At 44.1% G+C, this 27,465-nt stretch overlaps 2 protein-coding genes across 9 annotated transcripts; one reads left to right on the forward strand and one right to left on the reverse strand.

The window, feature by feature from the left end:
- Positions 1-1,396: 1,396 nt before the first annotated feature.
- LOC133488472 (abl interactor 1-like) lies at positions 1,397-21,147 on the reverse strand. 6 transcript variants are annotated; one of them, XM_061796353.1, is made up of 11 exons: positions 20,683-21,146; positions 14,411-14,578; positions 11,910-12,086; positions 10,073-10,087; positions 9,704-9,810; positions 9,239-9,379; positions 8,274-8,384; positions 7,952-8,211; positions 6,463-6,549; positions 4,367-4,552; positions 1,397-4,267 (listed from the first exon to the last, which is right to left on the reverse strand). In XM_061796353.1, the coding sequence occupies exons 1-11, from the start codon at positions 20,989-20,991 to the stop codon at positions 4,092-4,094; spliced, it is 1,737 nt and encodes a 578-aa protein (XP_061652337.1). In that variant the 5' UTR covers positions 20,992-21,146; the 3' UTR covers positions 1,397-4,091. The 6 variants fall into 6 exon arrangements, with proteins under 6 accessions (XP_061652337.1, XP_061652333.1, XP_061652336.1 ...); XM_061796349.1 differs by having other exon boundaries at positions 7,952-8,167; positions 8,284-8,384; positions 20,683-21,145; XM_061796352.1 differs by lacking the exon at positions 20,683-21,146 and adding an exon at positions 20,434-20,644 and having other exon boundaries at positions 7,952-8,167; positions 8,284-8,384.
- LOC133488474 (acyl-CoA-binding domain-containing protein 5-B-like) lies at positions 20,995-27,349 on the forward strand. Of its 3 annotated transcripts, none has more exons than XM_061796355.1 (14): positions 20,997-21,486; positions 21,648-21,768; positions 22,048-22,171; positions 22,389-22,461; positions 23,283-23,430; positions 23,530-23,562; positions 23,729-23,884; positions 23,986-24,201; positions 24,642-24,733; positions 25,488-25,641; positions 25,766-25,968; positions 26,396-26,443; positions 26,542-26,657; positions 26,740-27,349. In XM_061796355.1, the coding sequence occupies exons 2-14, from the start codon at positions 21,684-21,686 to the stop codon at positions 26,750-26,752; spliced, it is 1,461 nt and encodes a 486-aa protein (XP_061652339.1). In that variant the 5' UTR covers positions 20,997-21,486; positions 21,648-21,683; the 3' UTR covers positions 26,753-27,349. The 3 variants fall into 3 exon arrangements, with proteins under 3 accessions (XP_061652341.1, XP_061652339.1, XP_061652340.1); XM_061796356.1 differs by having other exon boundaries at positions 20,998-21,486; positions 25,512-25,641; XM_061796357.1 differs by lacking the exon at positions 26,542-26,657 and having other exon boundaries at positions 20,995-21,486.
- Positions 27,350-27,465: the final 116 nt, after the last annotated feature.

The following is a 27,465-nucleotide window of genomic DNA, read 5'->3' on the forward strand; positions in this document are numbered from 1 at the left end:
ATGCGATTTTTAGCACAACGCGGCACAAACGTGAAACAAACGATTCAGAAATGTGTGTTTGGCAGATTCGTTCACTGTTTTAACAAAGCTTCTCCTCGGCAAGTTTCTTATGCCGTTGGAGAGTCTTTGAAACGAAGCCCTATTTGTAAGGAACACGCGTTTGTGGCATAAGCAGCACGACAGAACGTGTACGCGTGCCAACTTGCACCCATGACAAATCTTTACTGCCTATGCCCAAAAATGTGTTGCGTTGTTGATACGTAAAGACCTTTTTGTTAAGAATGTGGAGGAGACGGGCAGAACGCTTGCGGATTGCTGCACCGATCGAGTAACACCTTTGGGTGAAAGCCGCGTGATAGCGTGGGCCGCCATCGCCGACACTCGCAGGGTGGCCAAAGTTCATGATTCGATTAAGAATAACACTTCAATCATCAAGTCCACCCCAAAAAAAAAAAGCAGAATACATTTCCTTGGGTGAATCTGTGGCCACGATTGTGCTCTTCCCGCAAATGCGTGTTTCAAAAGCAAAATAAACAGAAATTCCACTATTGTGAAATATATTGGCAGGACACGTTACAATAAAGTCATGAATTTGACACGTTACTTTGTTTTGTAAGTCATAAGCATCAATAGCGGAACGTTAGAATCTCTAGAGTCCTTTCATTGTCTGTGAGTTGTTATGACCTCATGGGATACCGACGATAAATAAATCTGAAAAAGCTTCAAAAAAAAGTTTGTATCATAAACAGCTGTGCACCCTGCAAGATTGTCAGCAGGCTCCACATGTTGAAAGCTTGATTTTTTTTCCACTTGTCTTATTGGTGCCACCACTGAACTCTGTTTTGAGCTTTTTTGAATGGAGAAATAGCAAATGCTGTAAAATATCCCATTTGCGGCTCACATGCACTCTTACACTTGCGCAAATGCAGAAACCCGCTCCTCTTAATCCGAAATGGAATGGAGCTCATTGCCGTCCCACTTTTAACCGTTTTATGAATTAGTTCTGTGAAAACGCATATTTAAATATCTTTTAGTTTTGCTCTGCTGTTGTTGGGCCACAGTTCTCATCAATATGCAAGCATGGCAGCGCATGGGTCATTCCGTCTCAAAATCTGACCACGTAAGATGAAGAAGGTCGCAAGAGGCCATGGGGGCAAATGGCTTGGAGCGTAGCTCACCAATCTGGGAATGGGCCGGTTCCCCTTTTTGAGATGGAAAAACTCCAGGTTGACACACTGATGCGAGGTCACCGCATCTGGATTTGACCACGGGCCCTGGCGCAGTCAAAATGCGCCACTGTCCTCTCGTTCCACTTCTCTTCATAGTTTTCTCTACATTCCAATCTACACGATGCATTTATGCGAATAAAATGACTGAGGTCAAAGTTTTTCAAGAATTAACATCGTCTTGCAGTCAGCTATTTATTACAAAAAGACTGTACACGAATTTCAATGAACACATCCTATGTACAAAATGAGAGAAGACAAATATTCAGTTCTCATGAACACGAAAGTTGCCACTTTCCCCCCATCATACGAAAGACACACACAAATAAATAAAATGAAAAATCGCCATCTGGACCTGATGATGATGTTAGATGATCAACATTACAAAGTTCTGCACATTAGTGGTTGTCCCATGATTTCTCTATGAAAAAGTATAAATAAATCCTTTACATACAAAGTGTGAGCAAACCTTTGTCCGCTGCTCAAAAACATACAGCGGACGTCAAAACAAGTGGAATGCAAAGCTAGAAAGACAAAGATAGAAAAGTTGTTGGGTTTTTTTTCCCCCTCACACAAGTCACCGCATGATGGAAAAATACAATCATGAATGGGATGCATCAGTGTCAATGTTTAGAAACCTTCATGCATGCATGTGAATGAATGAATACTGAATTGGCAGCATTTTCTTGTTGTTTTTTCATAACAAAAGGCATTCCACTTTTGCTCATTTTATGAATAAAAGTTCACAATTAAGCCCCTCACCCCCTTGAAAAGTAACATTTTTATCCAGAATTAGAATGTTTTTCAGAATTCTGATGATGATTAGACTCACTGGAGGTTGAAACCCCGTGACTATATATATATATATATATATATATATTAAAGCATAATCCAGCTTTGCAAAGGGTCACTGTGTTCCTTTTTTTTTTTTTTTACACACAGATGTGCAAATCTTATTTGAAATCAAAGGTCCACATTTGTGTGAGTATTTTGTAGTATAGTATGTCATAGGTAATCATATTGATGAAAGGCAACTCTGTTCCTCATTGCTCAGCACTGCAAGCAAGTTAGCTCAGGCATTTCTGTTTGTTTTGAATCGCAGCAACTATGCAAAGAGACCTTATGTTATGTGATGCGTTGGGGATTTTTTTTTTTTTTTTTTTTTTTGCGCAGCTCGTGACACGGCAAAGACAAACGTCTCAGTGAATTAGACACATCCAAGTGGGTGGGAATAGTTTGGAAAAGGGTGTCCCAAAAACCTTTGTCCACGCAATGTGTAGTTTGTGTCATTCGCGACAATGGAGAGAAGATTACAATCAAAATGGTTGAGTGTTCACCCCCTGGAGAGAGAGGAAAAAAAAAAAAAAAAAAAAAAAAAGGCAAGGCTTGTTGAACTTGTTCCATTTCTCTTCAGATTTTTGAGGTCGTTTGGCTTGATGATTACTGTTAAGCACCGATGTAAAGCACCACAGCAGCAAACATTCAACCAGCAGGCAACAAGTAGCTCGTGGAAGATGCAACACACGTGGTGATCTCACTCACACACACTTGACTCCTTCACATACTTCAAGACAAGACACAACTTTGCTACAGTGGCTGGACAGCACGTTAGTAATATTACGCGGCGGCGATGATGAAGCAATATGAAGGACGCTTTCCACCGTCGACGTTCGACGGCACTCAATGCACATTCAAGTCAAAAATCAACAAAACGGATAATCTACTCTTGGCACCACAAGGGGGGGGGGGAAAAAAAAAAAACACAGACGAATGCACTTTACTGTACTGTTAGCTTCTCACGTTACACTTTATGTACAAGTTAGAGAGCAGAATAAGGAGCTGTTGTTTTTTTGTATTTCTACATAAACCTAGTTGACCATTTTTTGAGGGATCTGAAAAATATCCTCTAAAACATTCAAAAATACTTTTTGAAACGATTTGGTGCCCGGTGAAACATTCCCCCCCCCCCCCCCCCCATTAGTGGCACATCTGCCTGGCAAGGTTCTGGGCTGGGACATTTCTGTGCTTTTTACATTTCTGTGGTTTTTATCCGGGAAGTTAGATTTCCTCCCTTTGGCAAAACGTGTGCTAGGTTAAATGTAAAATGCAAATGGTTGTCAATCTGTGCCCTGTGATTGGCTGGCAATCAGTCCTGTGCGCATCCTGCCTCTCTCCTAAAAGTCAACGACAAAATGGATGATTTTTTTTTTCCACTTCAGATTTTCTCCCAATAACGTTTTGCGTGTTTTAGGTGATATCCCATTGATCCCTGAAAGGTGAGCTTTCTTTCTTTCCTCTAACATTTCTTGATTCCGACGAAACAGTTTTGCCATTCAGTCGTGTGTGAAATGCATTTAGTGATGCTTCGCCCCCTCCCAGTTTTGATAAGGTAGAATGGATGTTTTGGGAGTAGAAGGAAAAGCTTTAGGATTTGGCCAGTCTGCAGGGTCTTCAGTGCAACACCATGATAAGATGTTCTTTTGTTTTTCTCGGTGATGCAGCACCTTGGGGAAGAACTTTGTTTTAACACTGCAAATAACATACTGGCTGTGCTGCACTAACATATTAACACAAACACTTTCAAATATTCTGCCTTGTCATTTGTCGTGCGGCGAAGAGCTGAAGTTTGGAATCAAAAGTGGCGCCGACCGCCACCGTGCGCAATGCTTTCATCTCCTCCCTTCGCGTCAACGGTGGAAACTAACAAAACTTCAGCAGCCGTTGTGCTTCTATCAAGCAGAAATGATATCTTCCAAAGACTTTGCCACGACACTTCATCGAACCGGAGAGATGAGAGCTGGAAAACCTCCTCCATCTGTACATCTTCACTGTTTTACCTCAGAGCCTGTTTTGCCCCCCCCCCCCTTAATCTGCGTAGTGCATGATGGACTCGACGTAGTTTCCCGGGAAGAGTCCGGTGACGCCGTTGCAGACGCCTTCGAACCAGCCGTCGTCGTTCTTCTTGATAATATAAATGATGGCTCCTTCCATGAAGGAGAGCTCGTCCTCCTTGTCCTTGCTGTAGTCGTAGATGGCCACGACTACAAAACGGCAGAAAACAAAACAAAAACTAAATAACAAAAGGAAGTGAACGCTCACCAAAACGTATTGGCTCCGACCTACAAGTTGTTTCTGGGTACCTTTCTCTAAATAGACTTTAGGGGCCCAGTGGGGATCTCCATCAGCATAGGGGTCACTGTAATGGACAACGGCGGCTTCCTCTTCTTCATAGTCGACAGGCGGAGGAGGAGGCGGGGGCGAGGGCTCCTCGAAGACGCCCAAGTCCTCGGGCGGAGGCGGCGGCGGTGGAGCTGGGCTGTCTGTTACTGAAGGTGAACAAGAGCACAAGGACAGAAAATGTCAATGTTTTCACGCGCTTTGTCTCGCATTACAGCCAATCTATTCATCCATTTCCCTTCGGATTGCAAGCTTTTTTTCTTGCTTCTCCACATTCTTCGGCTTCCTCCCACATCCCAAAGGATGCGTGTTAGGTCAATGGAGGACTTTAAACGGCCCGGGCGTGCGAATGCTACTTTGTGCACGTTTGCCTTGCGATTGGCAGGTGAGCAGTCCGGGGCGTACCCCGACTCTCGCGCAAAGTCGACTCGCCTGCGACACCAATGAGGGCGAGCGCCATAAAAAATGGAGAGATGGATTTTTGATTGTCAAAGTCATTTAACAGCACTTTAGGCATCATAAAACAGTGCATTGAGGATGGGCAAAGATACCAAAAGTCCATACGTCCATATTTTGTCTGATGATAAGTAAGCCCTTATATCACATTCCATTTAGTCTCACAATATTAAACCCCCGCAAAATCTGCAGCAACCTCGTGGCAGACTGACAAATTGGAAGTAGGATGCAGTGATGGTTCTGCTCACTAGAGGGAAACAAAGTGAATTGATTTCAAATCTGGGGCATGTTACAGCATCACTAGTGCTGGTGCCTCCCAGTATCATGCACTGTACACTACTACACAATAGAAAATATTGTAAAATGAATACATCACCGACATTGTGAAACAAAACACACTGCTTCCCATTATAAAAAGCAGATACTCATGGAGTCTATTAGATGTACAGTGTACCGTGTTGTATTATATTTGTTTTCCTGCAATGCTCACCAGGGACGATTATCAGAAAAGTGTATTTCAACAGACAGGCAGAGGGTGGATCGGGGCACTGGCCTCTGGCCACATTTCCAGCCCTCGCCGGAGATAGAGCAGGTCGCCAGCTTTATGTGATCCATCGCCATGGCGACAGACAGACATCCCAGGGACGCAGCACACGAAGGTATGAGTGTAAAAAAAAAAAAAAAAAACGTTTCCAAGCAAGCAGAGTCAAAGTTAAGCAGCTTGTGGATAGTGAGAAACATTGGACGCACAGAGAGTGCGGCGGCAAGGTGCCGACTCGCAGCGGCCGCAACTTCCAACACAGTTTCAATGTTTTCAATGATGACGAGCTATCAGAGAGCAGCATGAAAATGGAGCACTTAGCTCATCTGGGGTTCAAATGTTGCTTCCGGCTTTTATTTATTCGTTTTTTTTCTTCAAGTTTGCATTGTTCTGCATGTTGTGGCCGGTAAGTAAGCGTGTGTTCCAGTTCCATCAACAGGGGACCCCCGCATACTCGGCACCTGCGGATTTACCCATCTGGGGATTTTTTTCAATTTTAAAATGGTATGATTTTATATCTATATTTTCCAAAGCACTTCTCCTCAATGGGGTCGCGGGCGTGCCGGAGCCGATCTCAGCCGACTTTGGGCGAGAGGCGGGGTACACCCCCAACCGGTTGCCAGCCAATCGCAGAGCACAGATAAACAAATGACCATTGGCACTCACATTCGCACCTACGGGCAATTTAGAGTCTTTAATCAACCTCGCATGCGTGTTTTTGGGATGCGGGAGAAAAGCGCAGTACCTGGAAAAAAAGCCACGCAGGCACGGGGGGAACATGCAAACTCCACGCAGGCGAGGCCGGATTTGAACCCGCAACCTCAACCACCGTGTCGCCATTTTATGTGTGTGCGTGTATATATATATATGTATTTTTTTGTTGTTGTTTTTTCAGTGACATTTTAATGGCCGTCAATTATCCACGGATTTTCGTTATTCTCGGGGGATAGGGAAGGTACCTGACCGCGGGTCCACCGTACATCGTAGACACGTAAGTGAGTCTGCTCGTACATGTTTACTGTAGTCAAACAGCCAGCGGCAACATCTTGACTGAGTACTTACTGCTCTCCTGCATTCTGGCCACAAAGCCGGTCAGAGGGATCTGCGGTGTCAGCTGGACCATCGGAGGAGGCGGAGGCGCGGCCGACACTAGAGCGGCAACCCAACAGATGAGAAGAGGCAGCAGCGAATAGAATGTCGATGCGGTGGACAGAGAACAGGACAAGTGAGGAGCGAAGCAACCACGTGAATGCGACGGAACGCCAAAGGGTGAACGGTGAAGCATGGTGAGGTCACAACAATAAAAGCATGTGAGCGCAGGAAGCGCTGCTATTCTGTCTAAGACCCTTGCAGAGTGACTACATGGTGACAAACTACATTTCAAAATCAGTGAGTGAATGACTGCAATTTAATACGTAAAAGCTTTAAAAGTTACACCAGACTTTCTTCTGGATCCGAAACATCAAAATCTAATCAGATCATATACACATACAAATACGTCGTCGTTGAAGGGGGCTGGACAAAGATAGTTTTGAAAGATCATTCTGAAACATTATCGACATTTAAAAAGATCCCAATGTCGTGACTGAGAACATACTTGGATCACGTAGACAGTAAACTGCAAACAAACAAACCAAACCCAAACAAATCTACGGGTAGTGAAAACAAAACAGCGATCGCCACGCAAAGATAGTGACACACACACACACACACATGCATGGACTAATAAATGATGAAAAATGGAACATAATCCCTGTAGAGGAACATTCACCAACAGCTCCAGTCAGGAAACATCATTGAGCTGAGCGTTTGTGTTGTAAAAGCTAGGACCAGACCGATTAATCAGCTCACCGCTTAAACATATATTTCTTTGAAACACATTACAACATAAGACATTCAAACAAACAACAATAGCAGGTTTTTGGTCAATTTCAGCATTTATGTATAGATTCTCGATTTTTAAATGAATCAGCCGATTAATCGGTTATTGGAAATTTGTTCTGCCAAATATCAGAATCGGCATCCGCCTCCAAAAATCCATTTGGGTCAGTCCCTGGTTAAAAACTGCACACTTCACCTGCAAGTGTGTATTGTGTGTGTGTCTGTTAGCTGTAAAGACATTTCCAAATCTCGAAGAGGGTGTCCCAGTTTTGGTAGGCCGCCGATGCAGCACTGGGTCACTATCTCTTCCCATATGAGATACAAAACCTCCTCCCTGTCCTTTTTATGTTGTCCTGCAAGACAAGCCATTAGAGGGAAATGGCTCAGAGTGATGTTGCCAAGATAAACTGTGCTCTTCTCCGAGGAAAAAAGAAAACAAAATGTCTGAGTTTCCTTTTTTTTTTTTTTTTTAGCAGATGCCCTGAACTGCCTCCTTTCTCTGCTGTAACAGATAGCCAATTCAAATTTCAAACGGAAACAGCAATTATAAACACCAAACATCAGATATTTGAGCTCGTTTGCAGGACAGGAAATTCTCCACACCAAATTTCTGGCAAAACACACAGTGACTAAGTATTGCTAATGAAAAAAGCATGAAAGGCCCAGTTACCGGAGTTTTGCAGGAAAGTCGGACCCCCGTTAATGTGGGGCTGCTGAGAGGATGCGGAGGGAGCGCGGCGATACGTCCCCGTGGCCGACACCATGGAGGCCGAGGAGGTGGTGGAGGAGGTGTGACGGGAGATCTGCCGGGAGATGGTGCCAAACTGGGACATGGGGATGGGCCCCAGCCCGGGGCCTTGCGGCACGGAGGCGCAAGACGTCGCCGCTGCGGGAGCACGAATAGCAGCCGTACAGCCGGAAGGTTGCGCTCTTTCGTTTACGTCGGAGAGCATCTTTGGCATATTCGCGTTCAGTAGACTCCAAAGAGTCACAAGGACTCACCTTGGCCCATACCGGGAGGAGAAGGTGTCGGGACCGCCAAGGGGACACCCACTCCGCCGCTTCCGCTGTTCTCCCTGCCACCGCTCCCGCCGCTGCTGCCACTGCAGGTGAAGCATTACAACTATTTCAAGGATGTGTGACCCAAAATGCAAAGACTACGTTAGCCAGCCCATCACAACGTTTTCTTTCTGCCGTCACACATGTCACTGTGGCAAAAGATTCGGCTTTGGCAGATGATGAATCGGGTTTGGGCTCCTGCCATTCTCAACAAAGATTTTGTGTCACCAAATTGAAGAAGGGTCATTTGTAGCTTAAAATATCTTGGCAAAGGAATCACTTTTGAATCCATGCATTTTTTAGGCTCGCGAGTGGGCTGGAGCCTATCCCAGCTGACTTTGGGCAAGATGCTGGCCTCACCCTCAACTGGTCACCAGTACATCAGAGGGCACATTGAAAAAAAAATAAAATAACACTCACACCTATGGACAATTGAATTCAAATGCATATTTATTGGAATGCGGGATGAAGCCAGAGTACCCGCAGAAAACCCACGTAAGCGCAGGAAGGACGTGCAAAGTCCACACGGGACATCCACAGCTCATATTCGAAGCCTGAACCTCAGAACTGTGAGGCGCAAGCTAACTACGAGTCCATTATGCCGCCTTTGCTTTTTAATGTCAATCAAACGCCATTATTGTCACTACAGATTGGATGGTGGAACATAATCGTATAATACCAGGTGTTTTTTTTTTTATTATACATATTTAGCCCACCTCATGTAATAACCCCTTGGCATCATGCAATGCAATGCTGCACCAACATTCTACGTGTAAACCAACACACACGTGAATGATGTGGTCAGCTCTGCCACAAACCAAAATTTGGATTGTTGACGACTGCGATCAGTTGATCGTCGCCATAGCGGCGGCTAGTCGACTCATGTCGTCACTTGTACCTGTGCGTCCGGGGCCTCTGATTGAGCGAGGCCGTGCGCGCGGGGCTCTGCTGGCCGCCCAGCCGGGCCGGGCTGGTCATGTAGTCGTTGGGCACCACTGGAGGCTTGACCGGCTCCAGTGTCTTGTAGGGCGTGTTCCGCCTAGGCAAAGAAAAACGCTTACGGAGGTCAAACTAACTCCTTCTGCAGTAAATGAATATGAAGGTGATCCATCCTTCAATTCATTGTTTTAAGAAGAGAGTCTCAATAATATTGTATGTTGTGTTAATCACCCACACGTAGGAAAGGAGACTTAAAGAGCTGCTACAGATACTACGTACTTGTTGATAGCTGCTCCTGGTTACGCAAACCTTTCATTTACCTCAAGCTGCAGTACAAAGGCATGGATCATCATTCATGAGCAAGCACGCAGAATGTACAAAACATTTCCATTATTAGCACACAATTTCTTGTCTCAACTCTTACCCCAAGGTACCGCGGCCGGCCATCGGGGGGCTCGGGGGTTTCTGGGTTGGTGGAGTGGTCCTCGACAGCGTCCCTCCTCCTCGTCCTGCGGCATTGTTCCCGTTTTGCTGAAGAAAAAGGCACTTCTGAATGGCACTTCCGTGTGCCTCGTCTGTGACTATTAACACTGAGCGGTCGCATCATCTTATAATCGCTGAACAAACATTTCATTTATACAGTTGTTATTCAAAAAGGCAAAGAGGCTAGGAGGGAGGAGCCTACTGCATGAACAAAATGCCCCTATAAAGTGTACATGCAACGCTTGTATGAATATTGTGAGTGCATGCAGTTTCAATAGATAAAGAGAAGATGAAGGTAACGATCTCTTACCTTGGCTTTAAGCCACTGAATGCAAGCGGAAAAAGGAGAGAAGACAGAAATTGGGATATGTTCGTTGGTTGATGGTTTATGAGGTCATTTATTTCAGCAATATTCAGTGAGGCGCCGTGATAAAATAATTGCAGGCAAATCGGTATGCGTTGCTATACGACAGCATGTTCAGCTTCAGGTCCATTCTAGTGACGCCGATTAAAACAGTGACGTTTGGATCTAACAAACTGAAGGAAAAAGGAGCATCATGTCTGGCTGTCTCAGTAACTCAAGCACAAACTTGGGAAACAAATCGTTTCTCTTTTTGGCAGGGAAAGGTTGGCCTCTCAAAGACTCCTCGATTTATCGGCCTCCCGTTCTACGTGCCAAGAACCCTGGGGTGGCACTTGACAACTGATTGTCCTGTTCTGCCAAAAAAAGGAACAAAGTACAGTGGCTGTTCCAGTTTCCCAACAATATTTCAACAACTCAAGAGTGCAACTAAACAAACTGAATTAAACTAACGGGTACGGCCATACGAAGCTTTACGATCAGGATCACGATCTGATGATATCTTCAGACACAATGTGAGTCATGTCACTAGTTAGAAGTAGTACAAAAAATAAACTGCGTCAGTAAAGCTCAGTGAGGTCCCGAGCGACGCAATGACGCGTTCAGAACAGCAAGCAATCGGAACCCTTAGGTGCCGCTACTTATGTTACCCTGGCAACCTCCAGCAAAAAAAAAAAAAAAAGGTGCGCTTCTACGAAGGCTGTCAATATTTCATATTTTCAGAATGCATTTTCTATTGATTATTCCATCAAATAATCTGATACAAATTTAGTTTGCAAAATCATTTCTTCGCGATGAAAATGGTAAAGGGACTAACAGTCATTAGCGCTTTATGTACACCGGACGGTGCCCAAAACGCTTTACAAAACCTCACATTCACGCGCACATTCAGACGCCAACGGGCGGCTGCTGCCATGCGCGGCGCTGCCAGGCCGGCCAAACCATAATAACATTTCAGAATGTTACTATTACCACTTCTAATTTTACTTCATTTGAATTTTAATTATCATTACAACCGTATTTGTCGCGGTAGTTTCCCCGACTTCTCCCATCCGATAAAACAGCCAACAAATCAGAGAAAAAAGGTGCAAAACGTAGAAGTGGAAGACAACAAGAAAAAAAAAAGATAGTGTAGCTAAGGAAAAGAACACACGTGTATGCTACAGACTGATGGCGCCACACACAAAACATGCCAGCCCAGATTGGCAATATTTTGTAAATAGTAGCATGGTAAGAAAAATCTTTTGCTTAGATTGATCATTTGCAGCAGTCCCGACTAGATCCATTTGAATAAAAGGAGGGATGCCAAATCCGTCTGAGGGTGAGCTCTCCCAAGAGCGAAATGAAAGCCCCTGATTTGAAAGTCTGACAACCAAAGACACAAAAAGCCGGATGATGAGACCAACTAAACGCGCCGCGGGGGAAAGACAAAATGACACAACAGTCAATGCACGTAACTGTGCCGACACATTCACAGGACACACTCACACACACAGTTTTGTCAAAAATGAGCAAAGGGGGCGGGGGGGGGGGAGCAGATGGATCATGTGGAGAGAGAATACACATCAAGCATGAGGCAGGAAATAGTCGACAGAACATTTTCTCCGGATGGGTAACATTTGGCAAAGATGACTCTTTCCTCGACACACTGTGAAGGCCGATTGTGAGGCGCATTTATTAGCGTGTTAAATCAAAAGCCTCTCAGTATGAAAATGAAGTGTGGGATTTTTGGGGAAAGAAATATCATTAACCTTATTCAGATGGGAATTAGCCAAAGGAATCTTACTTTTACTCCATGGCCCACATCATCCAGCAGTGTGTAATCAATTGGTTTTCGAATGTAGCGCACAGGCCGCTCCATGTTGCCCGGGGCGATGATCTTATGGGTGCGAGAGGTGTTTTTATTGGTGGTCAGGATGCCAATCTCACGACGGGCCACCTTCTCCTTGTGAATATCCACCGTCTGCGGGAGAGAAAGCAGGAAATTCACAGTGACCCGGAAAGCCGTTCAACGAGTCCGTTCGTGTTCTCCACGTTAATGTCGCCGGTTCAATAATGTGTTTGAAGAAGAGCGCTCCTCATTTCCTGTTCCTATTCTGCTGTTATTTCAATATATTCCACACCTTGGGTCTCTACAATTAACTATTACACTCCAGCAACCTTCAACCTGAATCACCAATTTTGCCGCCACCGCAGTGACGTCTATATTCTCCGTCACTTACTTTGGCACTTATGAGCGCAGGAAAAAGATGACGTTTGATATGCATTTCCATCTCCGCAATAAATGAGCTCAGGTCCGTATTGGAAGCAGAGGGACTTAGCGTGTCTTAGTGCCTTAGAACTTGTGTGCTACAAAAACCCTTTCCTCTTTCACTGTCATCAAGATGCAGTGGGTAGAAAAGGTCTACACACCTCTGTTTGAATGCCAAGATTTTGGGATATAAACAATAAGACCTAATGTTTATCCACCATTAATATGACCTACAGTATAACTCTTTTATAACTCAATTGAAAGTCAAAATAAACAATTGGGATGGTGTAGTTGCAAGAGTTTGCACACCCTCTTCATAACTAGGAATCAGATTCAAATTCATGTTAAATGGATGTCGGTACACACCTGTCACCAATAACACCAATGCTTCTGATTAACCCCCCAAAAGCTCAGATGTTCTAGTATGCCTTTCCTGACATTTTTGTAGTCAGACGTCATGGTCTGCCGAGAGCTTCCGCAGCATCAGAGCGATTTCATTGTTCAAAGGTATCAGTCAGGAGAAGGGTACCAACAAATTTCCAAGACATTAAAATATACCAAGCAACACAACGAGGATAGGCAGCAATTCAAATTTGATCATGATATGAATTTTAGGCCCTATTGCTTGACTTTCATACAATCACTTTGAATGCTGGCAGGTGTGTGCTGACATGAGTTTCAATGTTATTGGTTCATTCTGAACACAGCCACGGCCCGTTTTAAGAGGGTGTGCACGCTTGTGCAACCACAGTATCGCAGTTTATTTTTATTTTTTTTACGCCCCCTCTCAAAAAGGTTTTTTTGTTTTTTTCCAATTGAGTTGTACAAGTTGTAAGTCACATTAATGGTGTAAAAAAGTTTTGAAATGATTTATCTCGGTCTCATTTATGTTTTTTTTTTGGTCATTTGTTTATATCACAAAAGCAAGGCATTTAAACAGGGGTGTGTAGACCTTTTCTATCCACTGTAGGTTGAGTAGATCCCGTATCCTGTTGGTGATCTGCAAGAAGAGGCGAGGGGGGCAGGTAAAACGAGAAACAGAAGGACTGCATCCATGCTCCAGTTCTGGAGGTCAGGACGGGATTCTGTCGGCATTTCAGCTGCACTGCAGTTGAATTCAAACTTGCAACGCACACAAACCAATGCCCTCTATGCTCTCAAATGAAGCTGCTTTTCTTTTGTCATCTCTGCACCCTAATTAACAGCTGGTCATCAAGCGCTCAAGCGGTGCAGTCGGTTTGTGGCAACAGAAGGTACAGTGCAGCTGTCGGGAGCCGCGACTGATAAATCTGCCTCGGAAACTTCATTTTCTCTGTATTGGGTTTCGCAAGACGTTTCGTTGACCATTCAAAGGATGATGATGTCTTCTAGGAGCAGCTCAGCCAGCATTTCAATGTATTCGTGAGGATATGTGGCATACGCTGGAAGCGAATCACTCCTTGAGAAATGTGTCCCCTATCCCTTGAAAGTTACTGCTGGCTATATCTTTCACTATTCATCCAGTGGGTTTTTTTTCCCAGCAGAGAAATACGATGAGGCTGAGATTCCAGCCAGCAGAAGTGTAAAATACATTAGCCATTTCTTTTATCGCTTTGTAGCAATACGCATCTGTGGAAAAGACATTTTGCCATTAAAGCTTGTGGTGTCAAACGGCAGTTGAAAATGCGAAGCAAGCGAGAGTGCCTGTGCCGGGATTTCACTTCATGCCTGACAGGCTTAATGAAGCACACAGGGAGGGGGCCTTGACTGCTTGCCAGGCGGGGGGGGGCACGGGCATCCTTGTGTTTCGATACATACAAGCTAAGACCTTGAGACTGAAGTGTCTGGAGCATGATAAGCAGTGTTGTACCTGAACCAGTTCAATCAACAAAAGTTCATGAATTAGTTCATATAGTGTGCGAACGTGAATTGGAACTTACTGGTAACGGTGTCGCCAGTAACATACTGTGAATACAGTTGCCAGAGGAAACTAATAAAAGCGGTGTCTTTTTGCTGCTCGTATAAATACATACTTTAGGGAGGTGCGGTGCATGTACCTGGGAGATGTGGTTGATGGAGGACTCCATGCGTCGTAGTTGCGAGGTCTGAATGTCCAGTAGCTGGAGCACATTGTTGGCTAAGGCATTGATTTGGTAAGCCACGCTGGCCAGAGACTGGGTGGTGTAGGACTTGGTCTCCTCCAGGGCCTTCCTCTTGTCTTGAGCCTCAACAAAGAGAAGGAAGCAAAGGAGAAAATAAGCCAGGGCTCCGATTGGCTGGCGACCAGTTCAGGGTGCAAGCCCGCCTCTCGCCCGAAGATAGCTGGGATAGGCGCCGGCACGCCCGCGACACGCGTGAGGGGAAGCGGTACGGAAAGTGATTGAATACGAACAAGGGGTACAGATGGGAGAAAATGAAGTGAAAGTCCTGCGTGCGCGCAAGGAACGTTTCCAGTGTTCCGGTGTCCGAGTAGACGGTATATTATTTGTTTTACTTGGAAAATCCCGTCAAGATTTCACAAGCACCACGACTTGATGAATGTGAGTGGTAACAATTACTCTGAGAATCTCCCAGATGGACAACACGGGGCAGGTGCGCGGTGGGAGTCGAGCCGAGCGAGCCGGAATGCCAAAACATTGCAGAGAATCGCAACCTTCAACCATCTGTTTCCGTGTGCCTTTAAATAGCTGCAGGAACTGAAAGACATATTTATAGTTTGAAGGCAAAACAAGAATACACACTCTTCTACTCTTTTGAGGGGTTTTTGTTGTTTTGTTTTTTTTACTTTGGGAACTGTCAGCAGGACTGCAAAGTTCAATGTACGACAATTTTGTTGTTATTTTTTTGTTCATGAATCACTTCCTATTCTTGTACCAATTAAGCCACAGTGCCACAAATATTAAAAATAAGTTGTTGTTGTTTTTTTAAATTACACAGGAAATCCAAAGGAAAATGTGCAAATGTTAATAGTTTTACCATTTAGATCGCTGGTGACAAAAAAAAAGGAACTTGATACTTTCAAGCCATAAAAGGTGCCAACATTAAGATGTTGTCCCATGGAAACCCTCGAGTTCATGGAGGTTTACGGTTAACCCCTCAACCCCCCACCCCTCCAATCCATGGAAAGCCCGAACCCCAAATCACTGATTTGACAACCAGAGATTTGTGGAAACACGCCGTTTTATCTTGTGACACATTTTTACAAACACTCATACGGTACATCAGTGCTAGAGAGGCAATGTTGTGGAAACACGAGTTATGATTTTGTCCACTTCAATATATTTAAACACCACACAGCAATTCTATAAAAAAACAAAAACAAAACAAAAAAAACATGCACGGTTGTCATCAGACAGCGATGATTGAATTAAATAACCTTCGGAACTGCAACAACAACAATCTACTCTTCCGTCATGACACATTAATTGACTGCTGGCTTCAGGATGAATGCATTTCAAAAATCGATTGGCCTTTTTCTGCAGTGGTCGCCACACCGATGCATCACTGACGCGTTTGATGGCTCAACACAAAAATATCTGCGCCGACTTCCGAGTATAATCAGACAAAAGCCTGGGGAATATTTTCTTATGTTAGTTAACCGCAACCATAAGCATAGGAATATACAGCTTGAACAATTCTAGCAAACTTAAAGTAAATCAATGTACCAACATGAATTAATCAATGAAGAACCCTTGGTGGTCATTTATATGCTAGACACTCGTCCATATGCTACGTTACATGAAGTATGTGAGGGTAAGAACCAATTCATCTTTTTGCAGCAGCTAAAAAGAATAAATGAACATATTATCCAACATTCCTGCTGTTTTGTAAAAGGTTCCAACACTTGAATTTGATGTTATTCTGTTCGGGCTCAGGGATTATCCTGTGCCTCATTTTCAATCTCTAATCTAAAATCCCATCAGTGTTGTTTAAATGCCATAAAATCATAACGAATCACGAATCATCTATCGGCATTTGAAATGTGTGTCAGTCTAATGGTATCAACATTATTTGTTCGTTGGGCATTAAGGTTGAGGTTGTCACATTGCCAGACAGACTTTTGGACTCTTGACGCCAGCACTGCTGTGTTGCATGCCATGCCCCAATTGTGGATAAATATCATATTGAAAAGCGCTCCGCTGCATTGCATTTATGACGACTTTGTTTGGATCTACTAAAAACATCTATCTATTTCTGGCAAATATATGGCATTTGCACGCCCACTAACACCTCGGGCAAGAGATGGAGTAGCCCAAAATTGTACCCAAGTAAGAGTCATGTTACTTTAGAATAATATGAACCATGTAAAAGTCCATTCGAATCAGAATCATCTGAATTTTGCCAAGTATGTCCAAAAACCACACAAGGAATTTGTCTCCGGTAGTTGGAGCCGCTCGAGTACGACAACAGTCAAGTCAATTGACAGAGAACACTTTGGAGACAGAAAGACATTGACAAAAAAAAAAAAAAAAAAAAAAACATTCACTGAGCAATAAAGCAAAAAGAATACATTGGCGACTTCCAAATAATTAATGGAATAAAAGTAATCGGGGAACAAACTACTGTACTGAGCTAACTGGTGTGGAACTTAATATGGAAATTCAAATTTCCCAAGAATATGACTTTTGAACAACACTGATTTTGAAGTGACACAAACTAGGGCAAATTCAGCCACAAGAAATGGTCTTAAACGAACTCTTTTTGTAACTGTGCCCCACTTTTCGCCCAAAGTCAGTTGGTCAATGTGAGGCTACAGAAAAATGGATGGATGGATGTTGACGCTCACCGCACAAGTTCAAAGGAGAGTTCTTGTCAACTAAAACGCTTTCAAGTTCATGCTCCCAGATCAACGTGTCAGACTCCCTCTGCAGATGGATCACAGACTTCCTGACGGACCGGAAGCCACCCGTGCGGATCGGCACCGGATCCCCTAGAGGCTGTGTACTTTCCCCCCGGCTCTTCTCCATGTACACCAATCAGTAAAAGTGATCAAGTTTGCGGACGACACCGCCCTCATCGGGCTTATCCCGGACGACGACGAGTCGGCCTACGGGAGGGAGGCGGAGTGGCCGGTGTCCCGGAGCGACCGCCACAACCTGGAGCTTCGCAGCTACAAAACAACAAAGACGATCGTGGCGATCGTGGCTTTCAGGAAAGGCCCAGCGGAGGATGTTGTTCTTCCTACGCCCGAGATGTCGGTGCTGTTCTACGTCGAGTCCATCCTGACCTCCTCCATCGCCGGGTAGTACGCTGGCACCGCTGCCCGGGACAAACGGGCACAGACTGCAGCGCTGGCTCCCATCCGTTCAGGACTTGTCCGTCTCCTGGACCCCGGGCCGTGCGGGTTGAATTACGGCTGACCCCGCACAGCCTGGACGCGGCCTGTTGCAGCCGCTGCCCTCAGGCAGGAGGCTACGATCCACCCTGACCAGAACCTTCCGCCCCATGAAAAGCTTCTTGCCCCCTACCATCAGACTCATGAACGCTAAATAAGCCGCTTTCACCCATTATCACTTCACAGCACCGACACCTGATGCTTAGCGCACATTGTTGGTTTTCCTTCTTCTTAAGTCTATTTGAATTGTATTTTTTCCACCATCGGACCGAGAAAAATCACGGACAATCTTGGGCAAAGATGACGTCACATGACCCAGCTGTTCTTTTTCATCGTCTGTGAAGCCACCAGCAGTCTCACTGCGAGTCACACACCGACATGCTTCACATAAATGATCCGCCCATCCATGCATTTTCCATACCGCTTCTCCTCACGCGGGTCGCGGGCGCGCTGGAGCCCATCCTAGCTATCTTCAGGTCAGAGGCGGGCCGCACCCTGAATCGGTCGCCAGCCAATCGCAGGACACAGAACGAAACGACCACTCGCACTCACATTCACACCCATGGGCAATTTAGAGTCTTCAATCAACCTGCCACGCATGTTTTTGGGATGCGGGAGGAAACCGGAGAAAAGCCACGCAGGCACGGGGAGAACATGCAAACTCCACACAGTTTCGAACCCCGGTCCTCAGAACTGTGAGGCAGATGTCCTAACCAGTCTTTCACCGTGCCGCTCACGTAAATGAGTCACTTTTCGCTTTGCGTGCGGTCGTGGCTGCCCGGCTCCGTTTGACCAGTCAAAAGGAATCGAACCTCGAGGCTCAAACCCACCCGGGGACCGCTCGACCCTGAGGCTGGCGTGCTAACCACCGCCCCACAGTGCGGTCTTTCGCTTTCTATTCTTGCTTTTGTGGGAGCTCCAGTTAGAATAGAAGGTCGAGTCCAATGAAACAAGGGAAGATCATGTGAGAAGTTTGCAAGTCAGTAAGTGGAAACCCTGTGAGTCAGAAGAGATCATGGGAGCCAATCAGAAGGATTATTTCCTTTTATAGAAACATGCCCGCACATTTGTGTCACAAATATGCATTTGTGATTAATGGCTGGTGCAGCATCCAATAATATGATGAAAAAAAAGTTGAAAAGAACACTATTATAAAGATACTTTCGTACAAGAAGAAGTCAAAGTCGATATTAAAAAAAATGCGTTCAGTGTTGCTATATTTGGATTACAGCCTTTGAAAGGGACCGACTTCAAATCTGTGTTCTTTTACCGTTCATTTCAAAATAAATAAAGAAAGTATCATGTAAAGATCTAAGGAAAATATTTTTCTTCGGCGGAATGGATTGTCAGGGATTTGACATTTCCTCTTGATGATATGAAAGCATTCATCAACATTCAGACAGATAATGATTTTTTTTTTTCGTCTTGGAAGGCCAGGCATTACATCATCAACGTGAGAAGAAAACGCAAAAGAAGCAAAAGGCTTAGTTAACAATTTCATTTGGAGTACTGATCGTGTTTGCCTTTTGTTTGAGGGTTCAGTTTATTTTAGCTCCTCCAAGTGTTTGGAGTTTGTGGTTTTGAGTAGGTGGTGTTTTTTTTTTTTTTTGGTCACTCTTGAGATTTGCTGCTGTGCAGTATTTGGACTCACCTCCTATCAAGTCGACATCATAAAGACCCGCCAGGGACGGGCGACACATACAGTTACACTTGCACATTTCACTAAAATAATCTCTTGTTGAGTCATGGCCTATTTTTTTACATTTTTAGTCCAAATGTCACCATTATGAGCAAGAAATAAATGACAGTAGTGCAGCAGGCCTAAGTGTTCAGTCATTCTTTCTTAAAAAGTATATTTCATATTATTGTAAGCCACTGTAACCGTTTTGACATTAACGCAATGTGCGAATATATGAAAGTAAGAAGACTTAAACTTACTTTAATAATTCAATTCAATTAGATTGCACAGAAAAGTCAAATAAAAATGTTACCTAAATAGATCGGAACAAACTGTATTGTACTTGAAGGTTAAATACAACTAAACTGTACTTTGGAAATGTTCTATACATGAAAAGTTAAATATATTACTTGAAATTGAAGCATCAACTGCATTTGATTTCAACATGTCCACGCCATTCATTTATGCCGTGCACACATTAGGAACACTGATGAGATCCAAAACAAATTGTGTACTGATGCTTTGATGATGACAATGCTCAGTTCTCAGTGATATTGTCGAAGCGGTATTTCTTTCATTCGTGTATCATTGTGGCTGCAGTTCGCAGTGCTGTGGAACCGCACTCCATCACAGTGTGACGTGTTCCTGGTATTCGGTTAGCTCATTGAAACTCAAAAAGGGCAAAAAAAAAAAAAAAAGATTAGACATGCGTCGTATTCTTACACAAAAGCCGTTTGGCATTGGCTCATGAAATACAGTAAGAAGTACATCTGTGTACGTAACCAAATGGGCAGCAGACCTCTCACGAACTGGACATCCCTCACAATCAACATGCAATCTCGCAACAGTGGCAGACTACGTCCATGACTAGCAGGAGATCCGAATCAGACATGTATTTATTGTTGTGAGGGTATTCGGTGTGTAATCGTGAGGCGAAAACGCATCTCAGCTTTGCTCGCGTACGTGTACCGCAACAATCAGATGCGAGCTCAGCATTTTCAAACGCAACAAAATGCTGTATTACGATAGATAACGTTACAATAAGGCAAAGGGGAACCTGTTCGCACCTTATTGTATCTATCGAACGGGAGCAGGAGCAGCACGTTGGGTCGTCAAACGCTCGGCCACGACGACGACGACACGCCCTCCACAAGCAGCTTTCGGCACAACCACGGGAGCCATAAGGTCGTATTGCTTTCACTGACACCACATTAGGCCGCCGAATCGCTCGGAGGACGCTTTCCCATTTCCTGTCCCGGCGCGCGCTCCTCTTTCGAGCAGCACCGCCAACATCGTCAGCATTTATGCATATTTACCTGAACGTAGTTGTTCTCGCAGTATTCCGCCACCCGAGAAAGGTTCTGGTAGCTCTCCACGAGAGCTCGTTTGCCGGCGGGGATTTCCTCCTCTAACAACATTTGCAGCTCTGCCATCTTACGTCCCTTTGCATTGCTCTGCTCTCCCTGCTGCCTGCTGCCCGCTTGCTCGGCGAGGCGGGGCTGCTGCTGCTGCTGCTGCTGCTGCTGTGCGGCCGAGGCAGGGAGAGAGCGAGCGAGAGAACAACAAGAAGAGGAGGAAGGAGGAGGTGGAGGTGGAGGTGGAGGAAGGCCACCCCCGCCTGACATTGGGGGGGGCGAAGCCTGCGATGCACGAAAGCCGCTACGAAGTCGGAGCAACTACGTTAAAAAAAACAAAAACAAAGAAAAAAAAAACAGCAAAGATTGGCTCAGATAATAATAATAACAATACTAATTTGCCTTTGATCGTAATGCCGTTTGATTTGGTTTAGTTAATTGAACTATATAGCGTGTCGCCGGCGTTCCCAAACAGCACTGCGTCAATGCACTACATTTCCCATAAACGACTGCGGTTTAAAGCCCCCTACCCCAAGGCATTGTGGGACTCAAGCTTATTTGCTAAAAAGAAAAAAGAACTACATTTCCCATAAATGACTGCGGTTTAAAGCCCCTTTTCCCAAGGCAAAAATAAAAGAAAAAAGAAAGAACTACGTTTCCCAAGCTGATGGTGCCGTATTGTACGTCTCCTAGTTTGGTTCCTACGAGCGGAGATTCATTGGAACATTTTGCAAATATTCAAGGAGTAAAGGAGTACATTTTACGGTGAGTTACAAAATAGGTCACATACATTTTTACGAGCTTTTTAGTTCGACAAAGCGGCTCTCAAATAGGAGGTATTGATTAGGAGGTTATTTATAGACAAATGAAAGGCACCGTTCGTCTTTATGACATTGTTTTGTCCGTGTTGGGTTTCTCGCTGAAAGGCGAGGAGGACGCTCGCGTTGTCGTCGACGGTCACCATGGCGCCCGACGGAGAGGACCGACAAACCCTGCGGGCGAAATTTGCTGCTGCGGTTCAAGTGATCCGGAGCTTGCCCAAACAAGGTTGGCTTTTCTCTACATCATGGGAAACAATTGACATTATTACTTATTGTTGTTTGTTGAGTGACATGCTGTAGTTGTTTCTATGTAAACAGCAGTACCGGTGGTAGTAGTAGTAGTAGGCGGTTCAAACTGACCTACATGCACTTTCAGTGAGCTCGCCTTTTGTGTATCAAGCTGATTAAAAGTCTAATCACAACTCCCCGAGCGCACGCGTGTTGTATCTTTGCTATAGACTTTGATTTGAATTCACAATGTCCATCTTGCACTGATTTTTCTTAGGTCCTTTCCAACTGTCAGACGACATGATGCTGATGTTTTGTAGTTACTATAAGCAAGCCACCGTGGGGCCTTGCACCTTTACGAGACCAACTGGTTTCTGGGAGTCACGTGAAAAAGACAAATGGTAAGCACTTTTAAAACTGACGTTTCAGTTGACATGCAGTTAAGTCAATATTTGATGTATACAGTATCCACCAACTTTGCATGAACACGCTTTCCATTTGCACCAAAGTGGAATTAGTTTTTCCTGCGGCCGCTATTTGGCTTCCGAGAAAATGATCATAAGTACAACTTTTAGCTGGATGAGATTTAACCTTGCTTTTGTTTGTTTTTTTTGCCAGGGATGCATGGAGCGCTTTAGGAAACATGACAAAGGAGGAAGCCATGAAGAATTATGTTGAAAACATCCAGCTGGTACACATTTTGTTGTTTTCATGAATTTTCATAAATTGCTACGGTAGCAATAAAAACAATAATATTAGTTCAGCATTGCCTTAAATCATCAAATGTGTCTTCAAGTTCTAGCCTTCTTTAAATGTCAGTTTATAAAACAGAACGTCAGTTTCCAACCAAAGATTGTTGTCAACTGACTAACCAAAACAAAGATTGATTATAGATTTGTTTTCCATGTCCATATTTTTTAATAATTGTATTGGCTTACGTGAGAGCTGTGTATTTAGTTTTTTTCATGGTTTGTAATGAGCTTTTTTTTTTAAAAAGAAATTCTATACACATACAGTGCTTAAATGAATTACAGCTGCCCTTCATTAACTCCGTTGGTAATTACCAGCTTTATTTTGTTTATGTCGTGTTAATACACCAGTATGTAGAAGCTTTAAATCTTTTTTTAAATGCTAAAGTATGGTTATTATTTTTAACCATGAGTTTTATGTAGCCTATTGTTTCACAAAAAACAAACAAACAAACATAAGACTAGATTAAGATGTCAAATTACAGTTATTGACTTGCATTCCTGATCAGAAACATGTGATAGTAGTTGAATTTGATGTTTTGAATGATTTGGGTGTAAAAGGATGAATTCAGTTAAAAATTCTCATTTCTGGTCAAAATGGTAGCATGTCGAGAGCTTACTGAAAACGACAGAGAGTCCGCATTTAAGCACGTCGTCATGTAAGTGGGCGGTGGTAGCCCAATACATCTACTAAGCACAGTTTAATACGATTCATATACTCGCTCCACTTGTAAAATGATTACAACTGCTACCACTATTTCAGATTTTGGAGACCATGCCAATCTCGAGTGAGGTTTCTGACTTGGTGCGGCAGCTTGGCGACTTCATCATGGAAGAGGACGAGGAGGAGGAGGAAGAGGATGGCGCTGAGGAGAATGAGCTGGACAGAAGAGCTTTCGCAGCGCAAGCAGGTGTCAAACTTCCTCAGGATGCAAATACCTCCTTTGTCTTCACATTCGGTCCACTTACTCGTGACTTCTTTTCTTCCCAAATTTCTCTTTGAACTGCAGAGCTGTTCGAGCCAAAGAAACCTGCAATGGAAGGCAAGCATTTTTAGTGTCAAGTAAATGTCAATGTCAAGTCAACAATCAACTGGTGCACAAAGCCAAAAGTTAGATGTAGACGTGAAACCAACTGTGGAAACCCGGAAACGATATGCATCGTGTTGGGGCTTCTTCTAATCAGAAGTTTGTCCGTGTCCCTTTACAGGCTACGGAGATCTGTGGAATGATATACAAAACTTTCAAGAAGAAGAAAGTGGCATGAGCTTTAACAGACAGGAGGCGGTAGGATGCGACGATGGTCGTGAACATCTGAGAAAAAATGAAAGTAGTGACGACGACGAAGACGAGCCGGATGGAAAAGGTATCACCGCTATGCCAGAGTTAGCGGATTTGTAGCTTAAAGGGGATTTACGCGAAATACTTTTCGATGATTCCCGGCTTTCCTTGGCACTCTTGTCCCAGAGCGGAGCCCGGGGTCGAGGCGGCACACAGCGCAGGACACGGGGTGGCGGCGTTACGCCAGAGGATCCAGCGGCAGCTCGGAGCCCAGCGTGTCGTCGTTGACCAACGGGACTCACAGCTCCCTGAACAGCGCGGCGGAGGAGGAGGAGCTGGCCTACTCCAAGGAGCTCAGCACGTGCAGCCCCGTCTGCAAGCACTTTCATGGACACTTGACGGGTAACAATTCCTTCTCATATAATGTTAGGATAAACTGGATCAACAAATCGTTTTCCTGTGCCGTTTGTTTTTTTGTTTTTAAATTCTTGCAGCATTGAACATATTCATGACAGCTGATAGACCAAATGGCTACAGCAACCAATACAAGAGCTCCAATTACAGTATAGCCAAAATTTGGCCTCACATACTTGGATATAATGTAAATCATTCTCAGGTTTGACTGACAGGTATAAATATAGCAATTATGTTGATTATGGCTCTATTTGGCACTGTATCCTACTAAAAGCTGTTTCATATAAATAAACAAATAGAAAGCATAATGTTTGTTTTATCTTTGTTGCTTCCTTTAATTCATGTATTGTTGTCATACAGTTTCGGATTGATTTGCCGATTGATCAGATTCACGTGATGAACTCCAGTGTGATATGTTTATGTTTTAGATCACACTGATGCTGGTAAGAAGAGCTGCCACTTGGCAGACTCCGATAATGAGGAGTTCTGTGATTCAATGGATCATCCCGCCATCGAGAAGGTTTGTTCCACATTAAAGGATTATGTTGCACAATGTGGGAAATTTGCACGTTTTTTTTTCTTAGGTCTGAAAATGAGTTGAGAATGTTCACAGCTAATAGCGCACCATGCTCTTTCTAAAGCTCAGTCCACAGCGATATGAAAATGCTCCACCAGGTCAGAGATACTTGTAACACATAAGGAACTTTAAAGTCACAATAAATTGAGTTGAATACCCGTCAAGATTGGCACGGTGGACGACTGGTTAGAGCGTCTGCCTCACAATTCTGAGGACCGGGGTTCAATCCCCGGCCCCGCCTGTGTGGAGTTTGCATGTTCTCCCCGTGCCTGCGTGGCTTTTCTCCGGGCACTCCGGTTTCCTCCCACATCCCAAAAACGTGCATGCTAGGTTGATTGAAGACTCTAAATTGCCCGGAGGTGTGACTGTGAGTGCGGGTGGTTGTTTGTTTATATGTGTCCTGCGATTGGCTGGCAACCAGTTCACGGTGTGCCCCGCCTCCTGCCCGATGATAGCTGGGATTGGCTCCAGCACTCCCGTGACCCTTGTGGCTCAGAAAATGGATGGATGGATGGACGTGTCAAGATAAACTAAGATGTCCACACAGTCTGAATACTTGTCATCTTTTCCTCAGCTTTTGGGACAACGCTGTGTGCATGCCGACAAATGTCAAATTGATTTGGTGCTGTTGAGCACCTTTTGGCTTCTAAAGGCAACTTAAACTGTGATTGACATTATGTCACGTTTCTCCAACAAGATTGTGTCTGCACCCAAAATCCAGTCAGGTGGATCAACACCTGCTTTGGTGAAGGAGCAAGATCTTTGGTTTGAGAGCTCCTCCACCCTTAAAGCAGAAGACTGTTCACTCCGAGGAGATTCTTACCATAGAGAACCTCACAAGTTTGTTCGAGGTAAAAAAAAACAACAACAACAAAACAATATAATTGGCCTAGACTTTACCTAGATCCCAGTTCACAGCATCGTAACGAGCCTGCACATGTAGCTTAAGCTATGACTTTCTGGCTTCGCTTTCAGATCGTCAGTCACCAAAGACCGCTGGCAGTTCTCAGCAGCGGTTCTGCGCCTGTAACAATGTGTCGCAATGCACTCGTCCCAGCAGCAAGGCTTCTTGGGGGAACGTCAACGAGCAAATAGTTGCGGCTCTTGTGAGATTGCAGGACGACATGGCCGATGTGCTGCATCGGCTGCGCGCTTTAGAGGGCCTCACTGCGGCACAGGTAAAGCTCGGACTCTTTAACCAATATGTGTTGTCCATTGTGGTGCTCCACAAAGTCGGTGACAAATACTACGGCCGCGTTATAAGGGGGAAACTTGATAACTCAATGAGTTGACTTTATTTCACTTAATCGTCCTGTCATCAATCAGAATAGAATGTATATATTATATGTTGTGTCAGTAGACAACCGATAGTATAGTATCGGTATTCAACTTTAATTTTGTTATGCTTTTTTTTGGTGGTAGTTTGCAGTGTTGTAGAACTGAACACAATTATGTACTGTATCATTGTGATTGAATTTTTGACAAATGTTTTTTTTTTGTGCGCGTGTGTGTGTGTGTGTGTGCGCGCTGGATGTCATTGGATTGGCCACGTGCCCAATTGGTGTATTTGTTTACTGTTACATTTCTCTTTATTGACATTTCAAGTCAAGATCATCACCAAGGTGTGCAGATGCTCCACCTGCAGCACAAAAGGTATGAAGATATTTTCTGCCAGTGTCGAAGTAAAAGATTGTCAGGGGATGTTGTGGCTGGGACCACATATTAGTACATTTTTCTGGTTGTCGCTACAGTTTTTGACACCATCTTGGTGGCCGTTTGACCGTTCCCCAATTACCGTTGTGGTGACAGCACTTTGGCCTGCAGTTGCATATGGTCTGGTCCAGCTTTTATCACAGCGAAAGAGACGGTGACCGATTTTAATAGACTATAATGTATTGGTCTTTTGTTTTTGCTTTACAGCATTGTAAAACTCTGCTTTCTTGTTCCAGGAAAATCACTTGAATGAATCATTGCATTTCATCATCATGACGCCTGGGTGAAATAGCTGCACTCTTCTTTCTCTGCCTGATGAAGCGTCATGGAGGAAATAGGGTTAGGAAGTGAACATGGGGGGGGGGGAGGGAGTTCAGATTTGAAAAGTTTGTGAGTGCTTGATGAATCATCGCTCAATTTCAGCACCACAGCACATTATCGCTTATCTGAGGAACAGAGAAAAAACGATAAATTCTTTTGTCCTAGAGGATCACCTGTTTGTATTCTTTCAATTCTCTCAAGGGAACCATACACTGACATATTTGTAAACAACTATATAAGATTATGATTATGTTCAATGGAAGAAAGTAAAGACAATCTTCATGTACAATTTTACATCTTGTTTAATTGTCAGTTGCATAGTCAAAAGTGAACACGTATACATCATCAATTGTTTTGTCTTCTGGTTGATTCATGCTTTTTACACAGGTGGTCCGAGTTAAAGTAACATAGTGGCTGTGTTTGCCAGTTTGAGTTGGGTATCCTAACTGGCAATGGACCACTTTCATTGACTTTATAAAAGTGTGTACAACACATTATATTAATAAAGAGAAACTGTTGCGTGTACTTTCTTTTACTATTGTAAAGCATCCATGTACTGTAGCTAATATTCGACTCTCGCCACTGCAAGAACGGGTGGGCTTGACTCTTGATTTGAACATGGATTATAAATTTATTTATTC

Source organism: Phyllopteryx taeniolatus, chromosome 14 (genome assembly GCF_024500385.1).
Source record: "Phyllopteryx taeniolatus isolate TA_2022b chromosome 14, UOR_Ptae_1.2, whole genome shotgun sequence".
NCBI classification, from domain to species: Eukaryota; Metazoa; Chordata; class Actinopteri; order Syngnathiformes; family Syngnathidae; genus Phyllopteryx; species Phyllopteryx taeniolatus.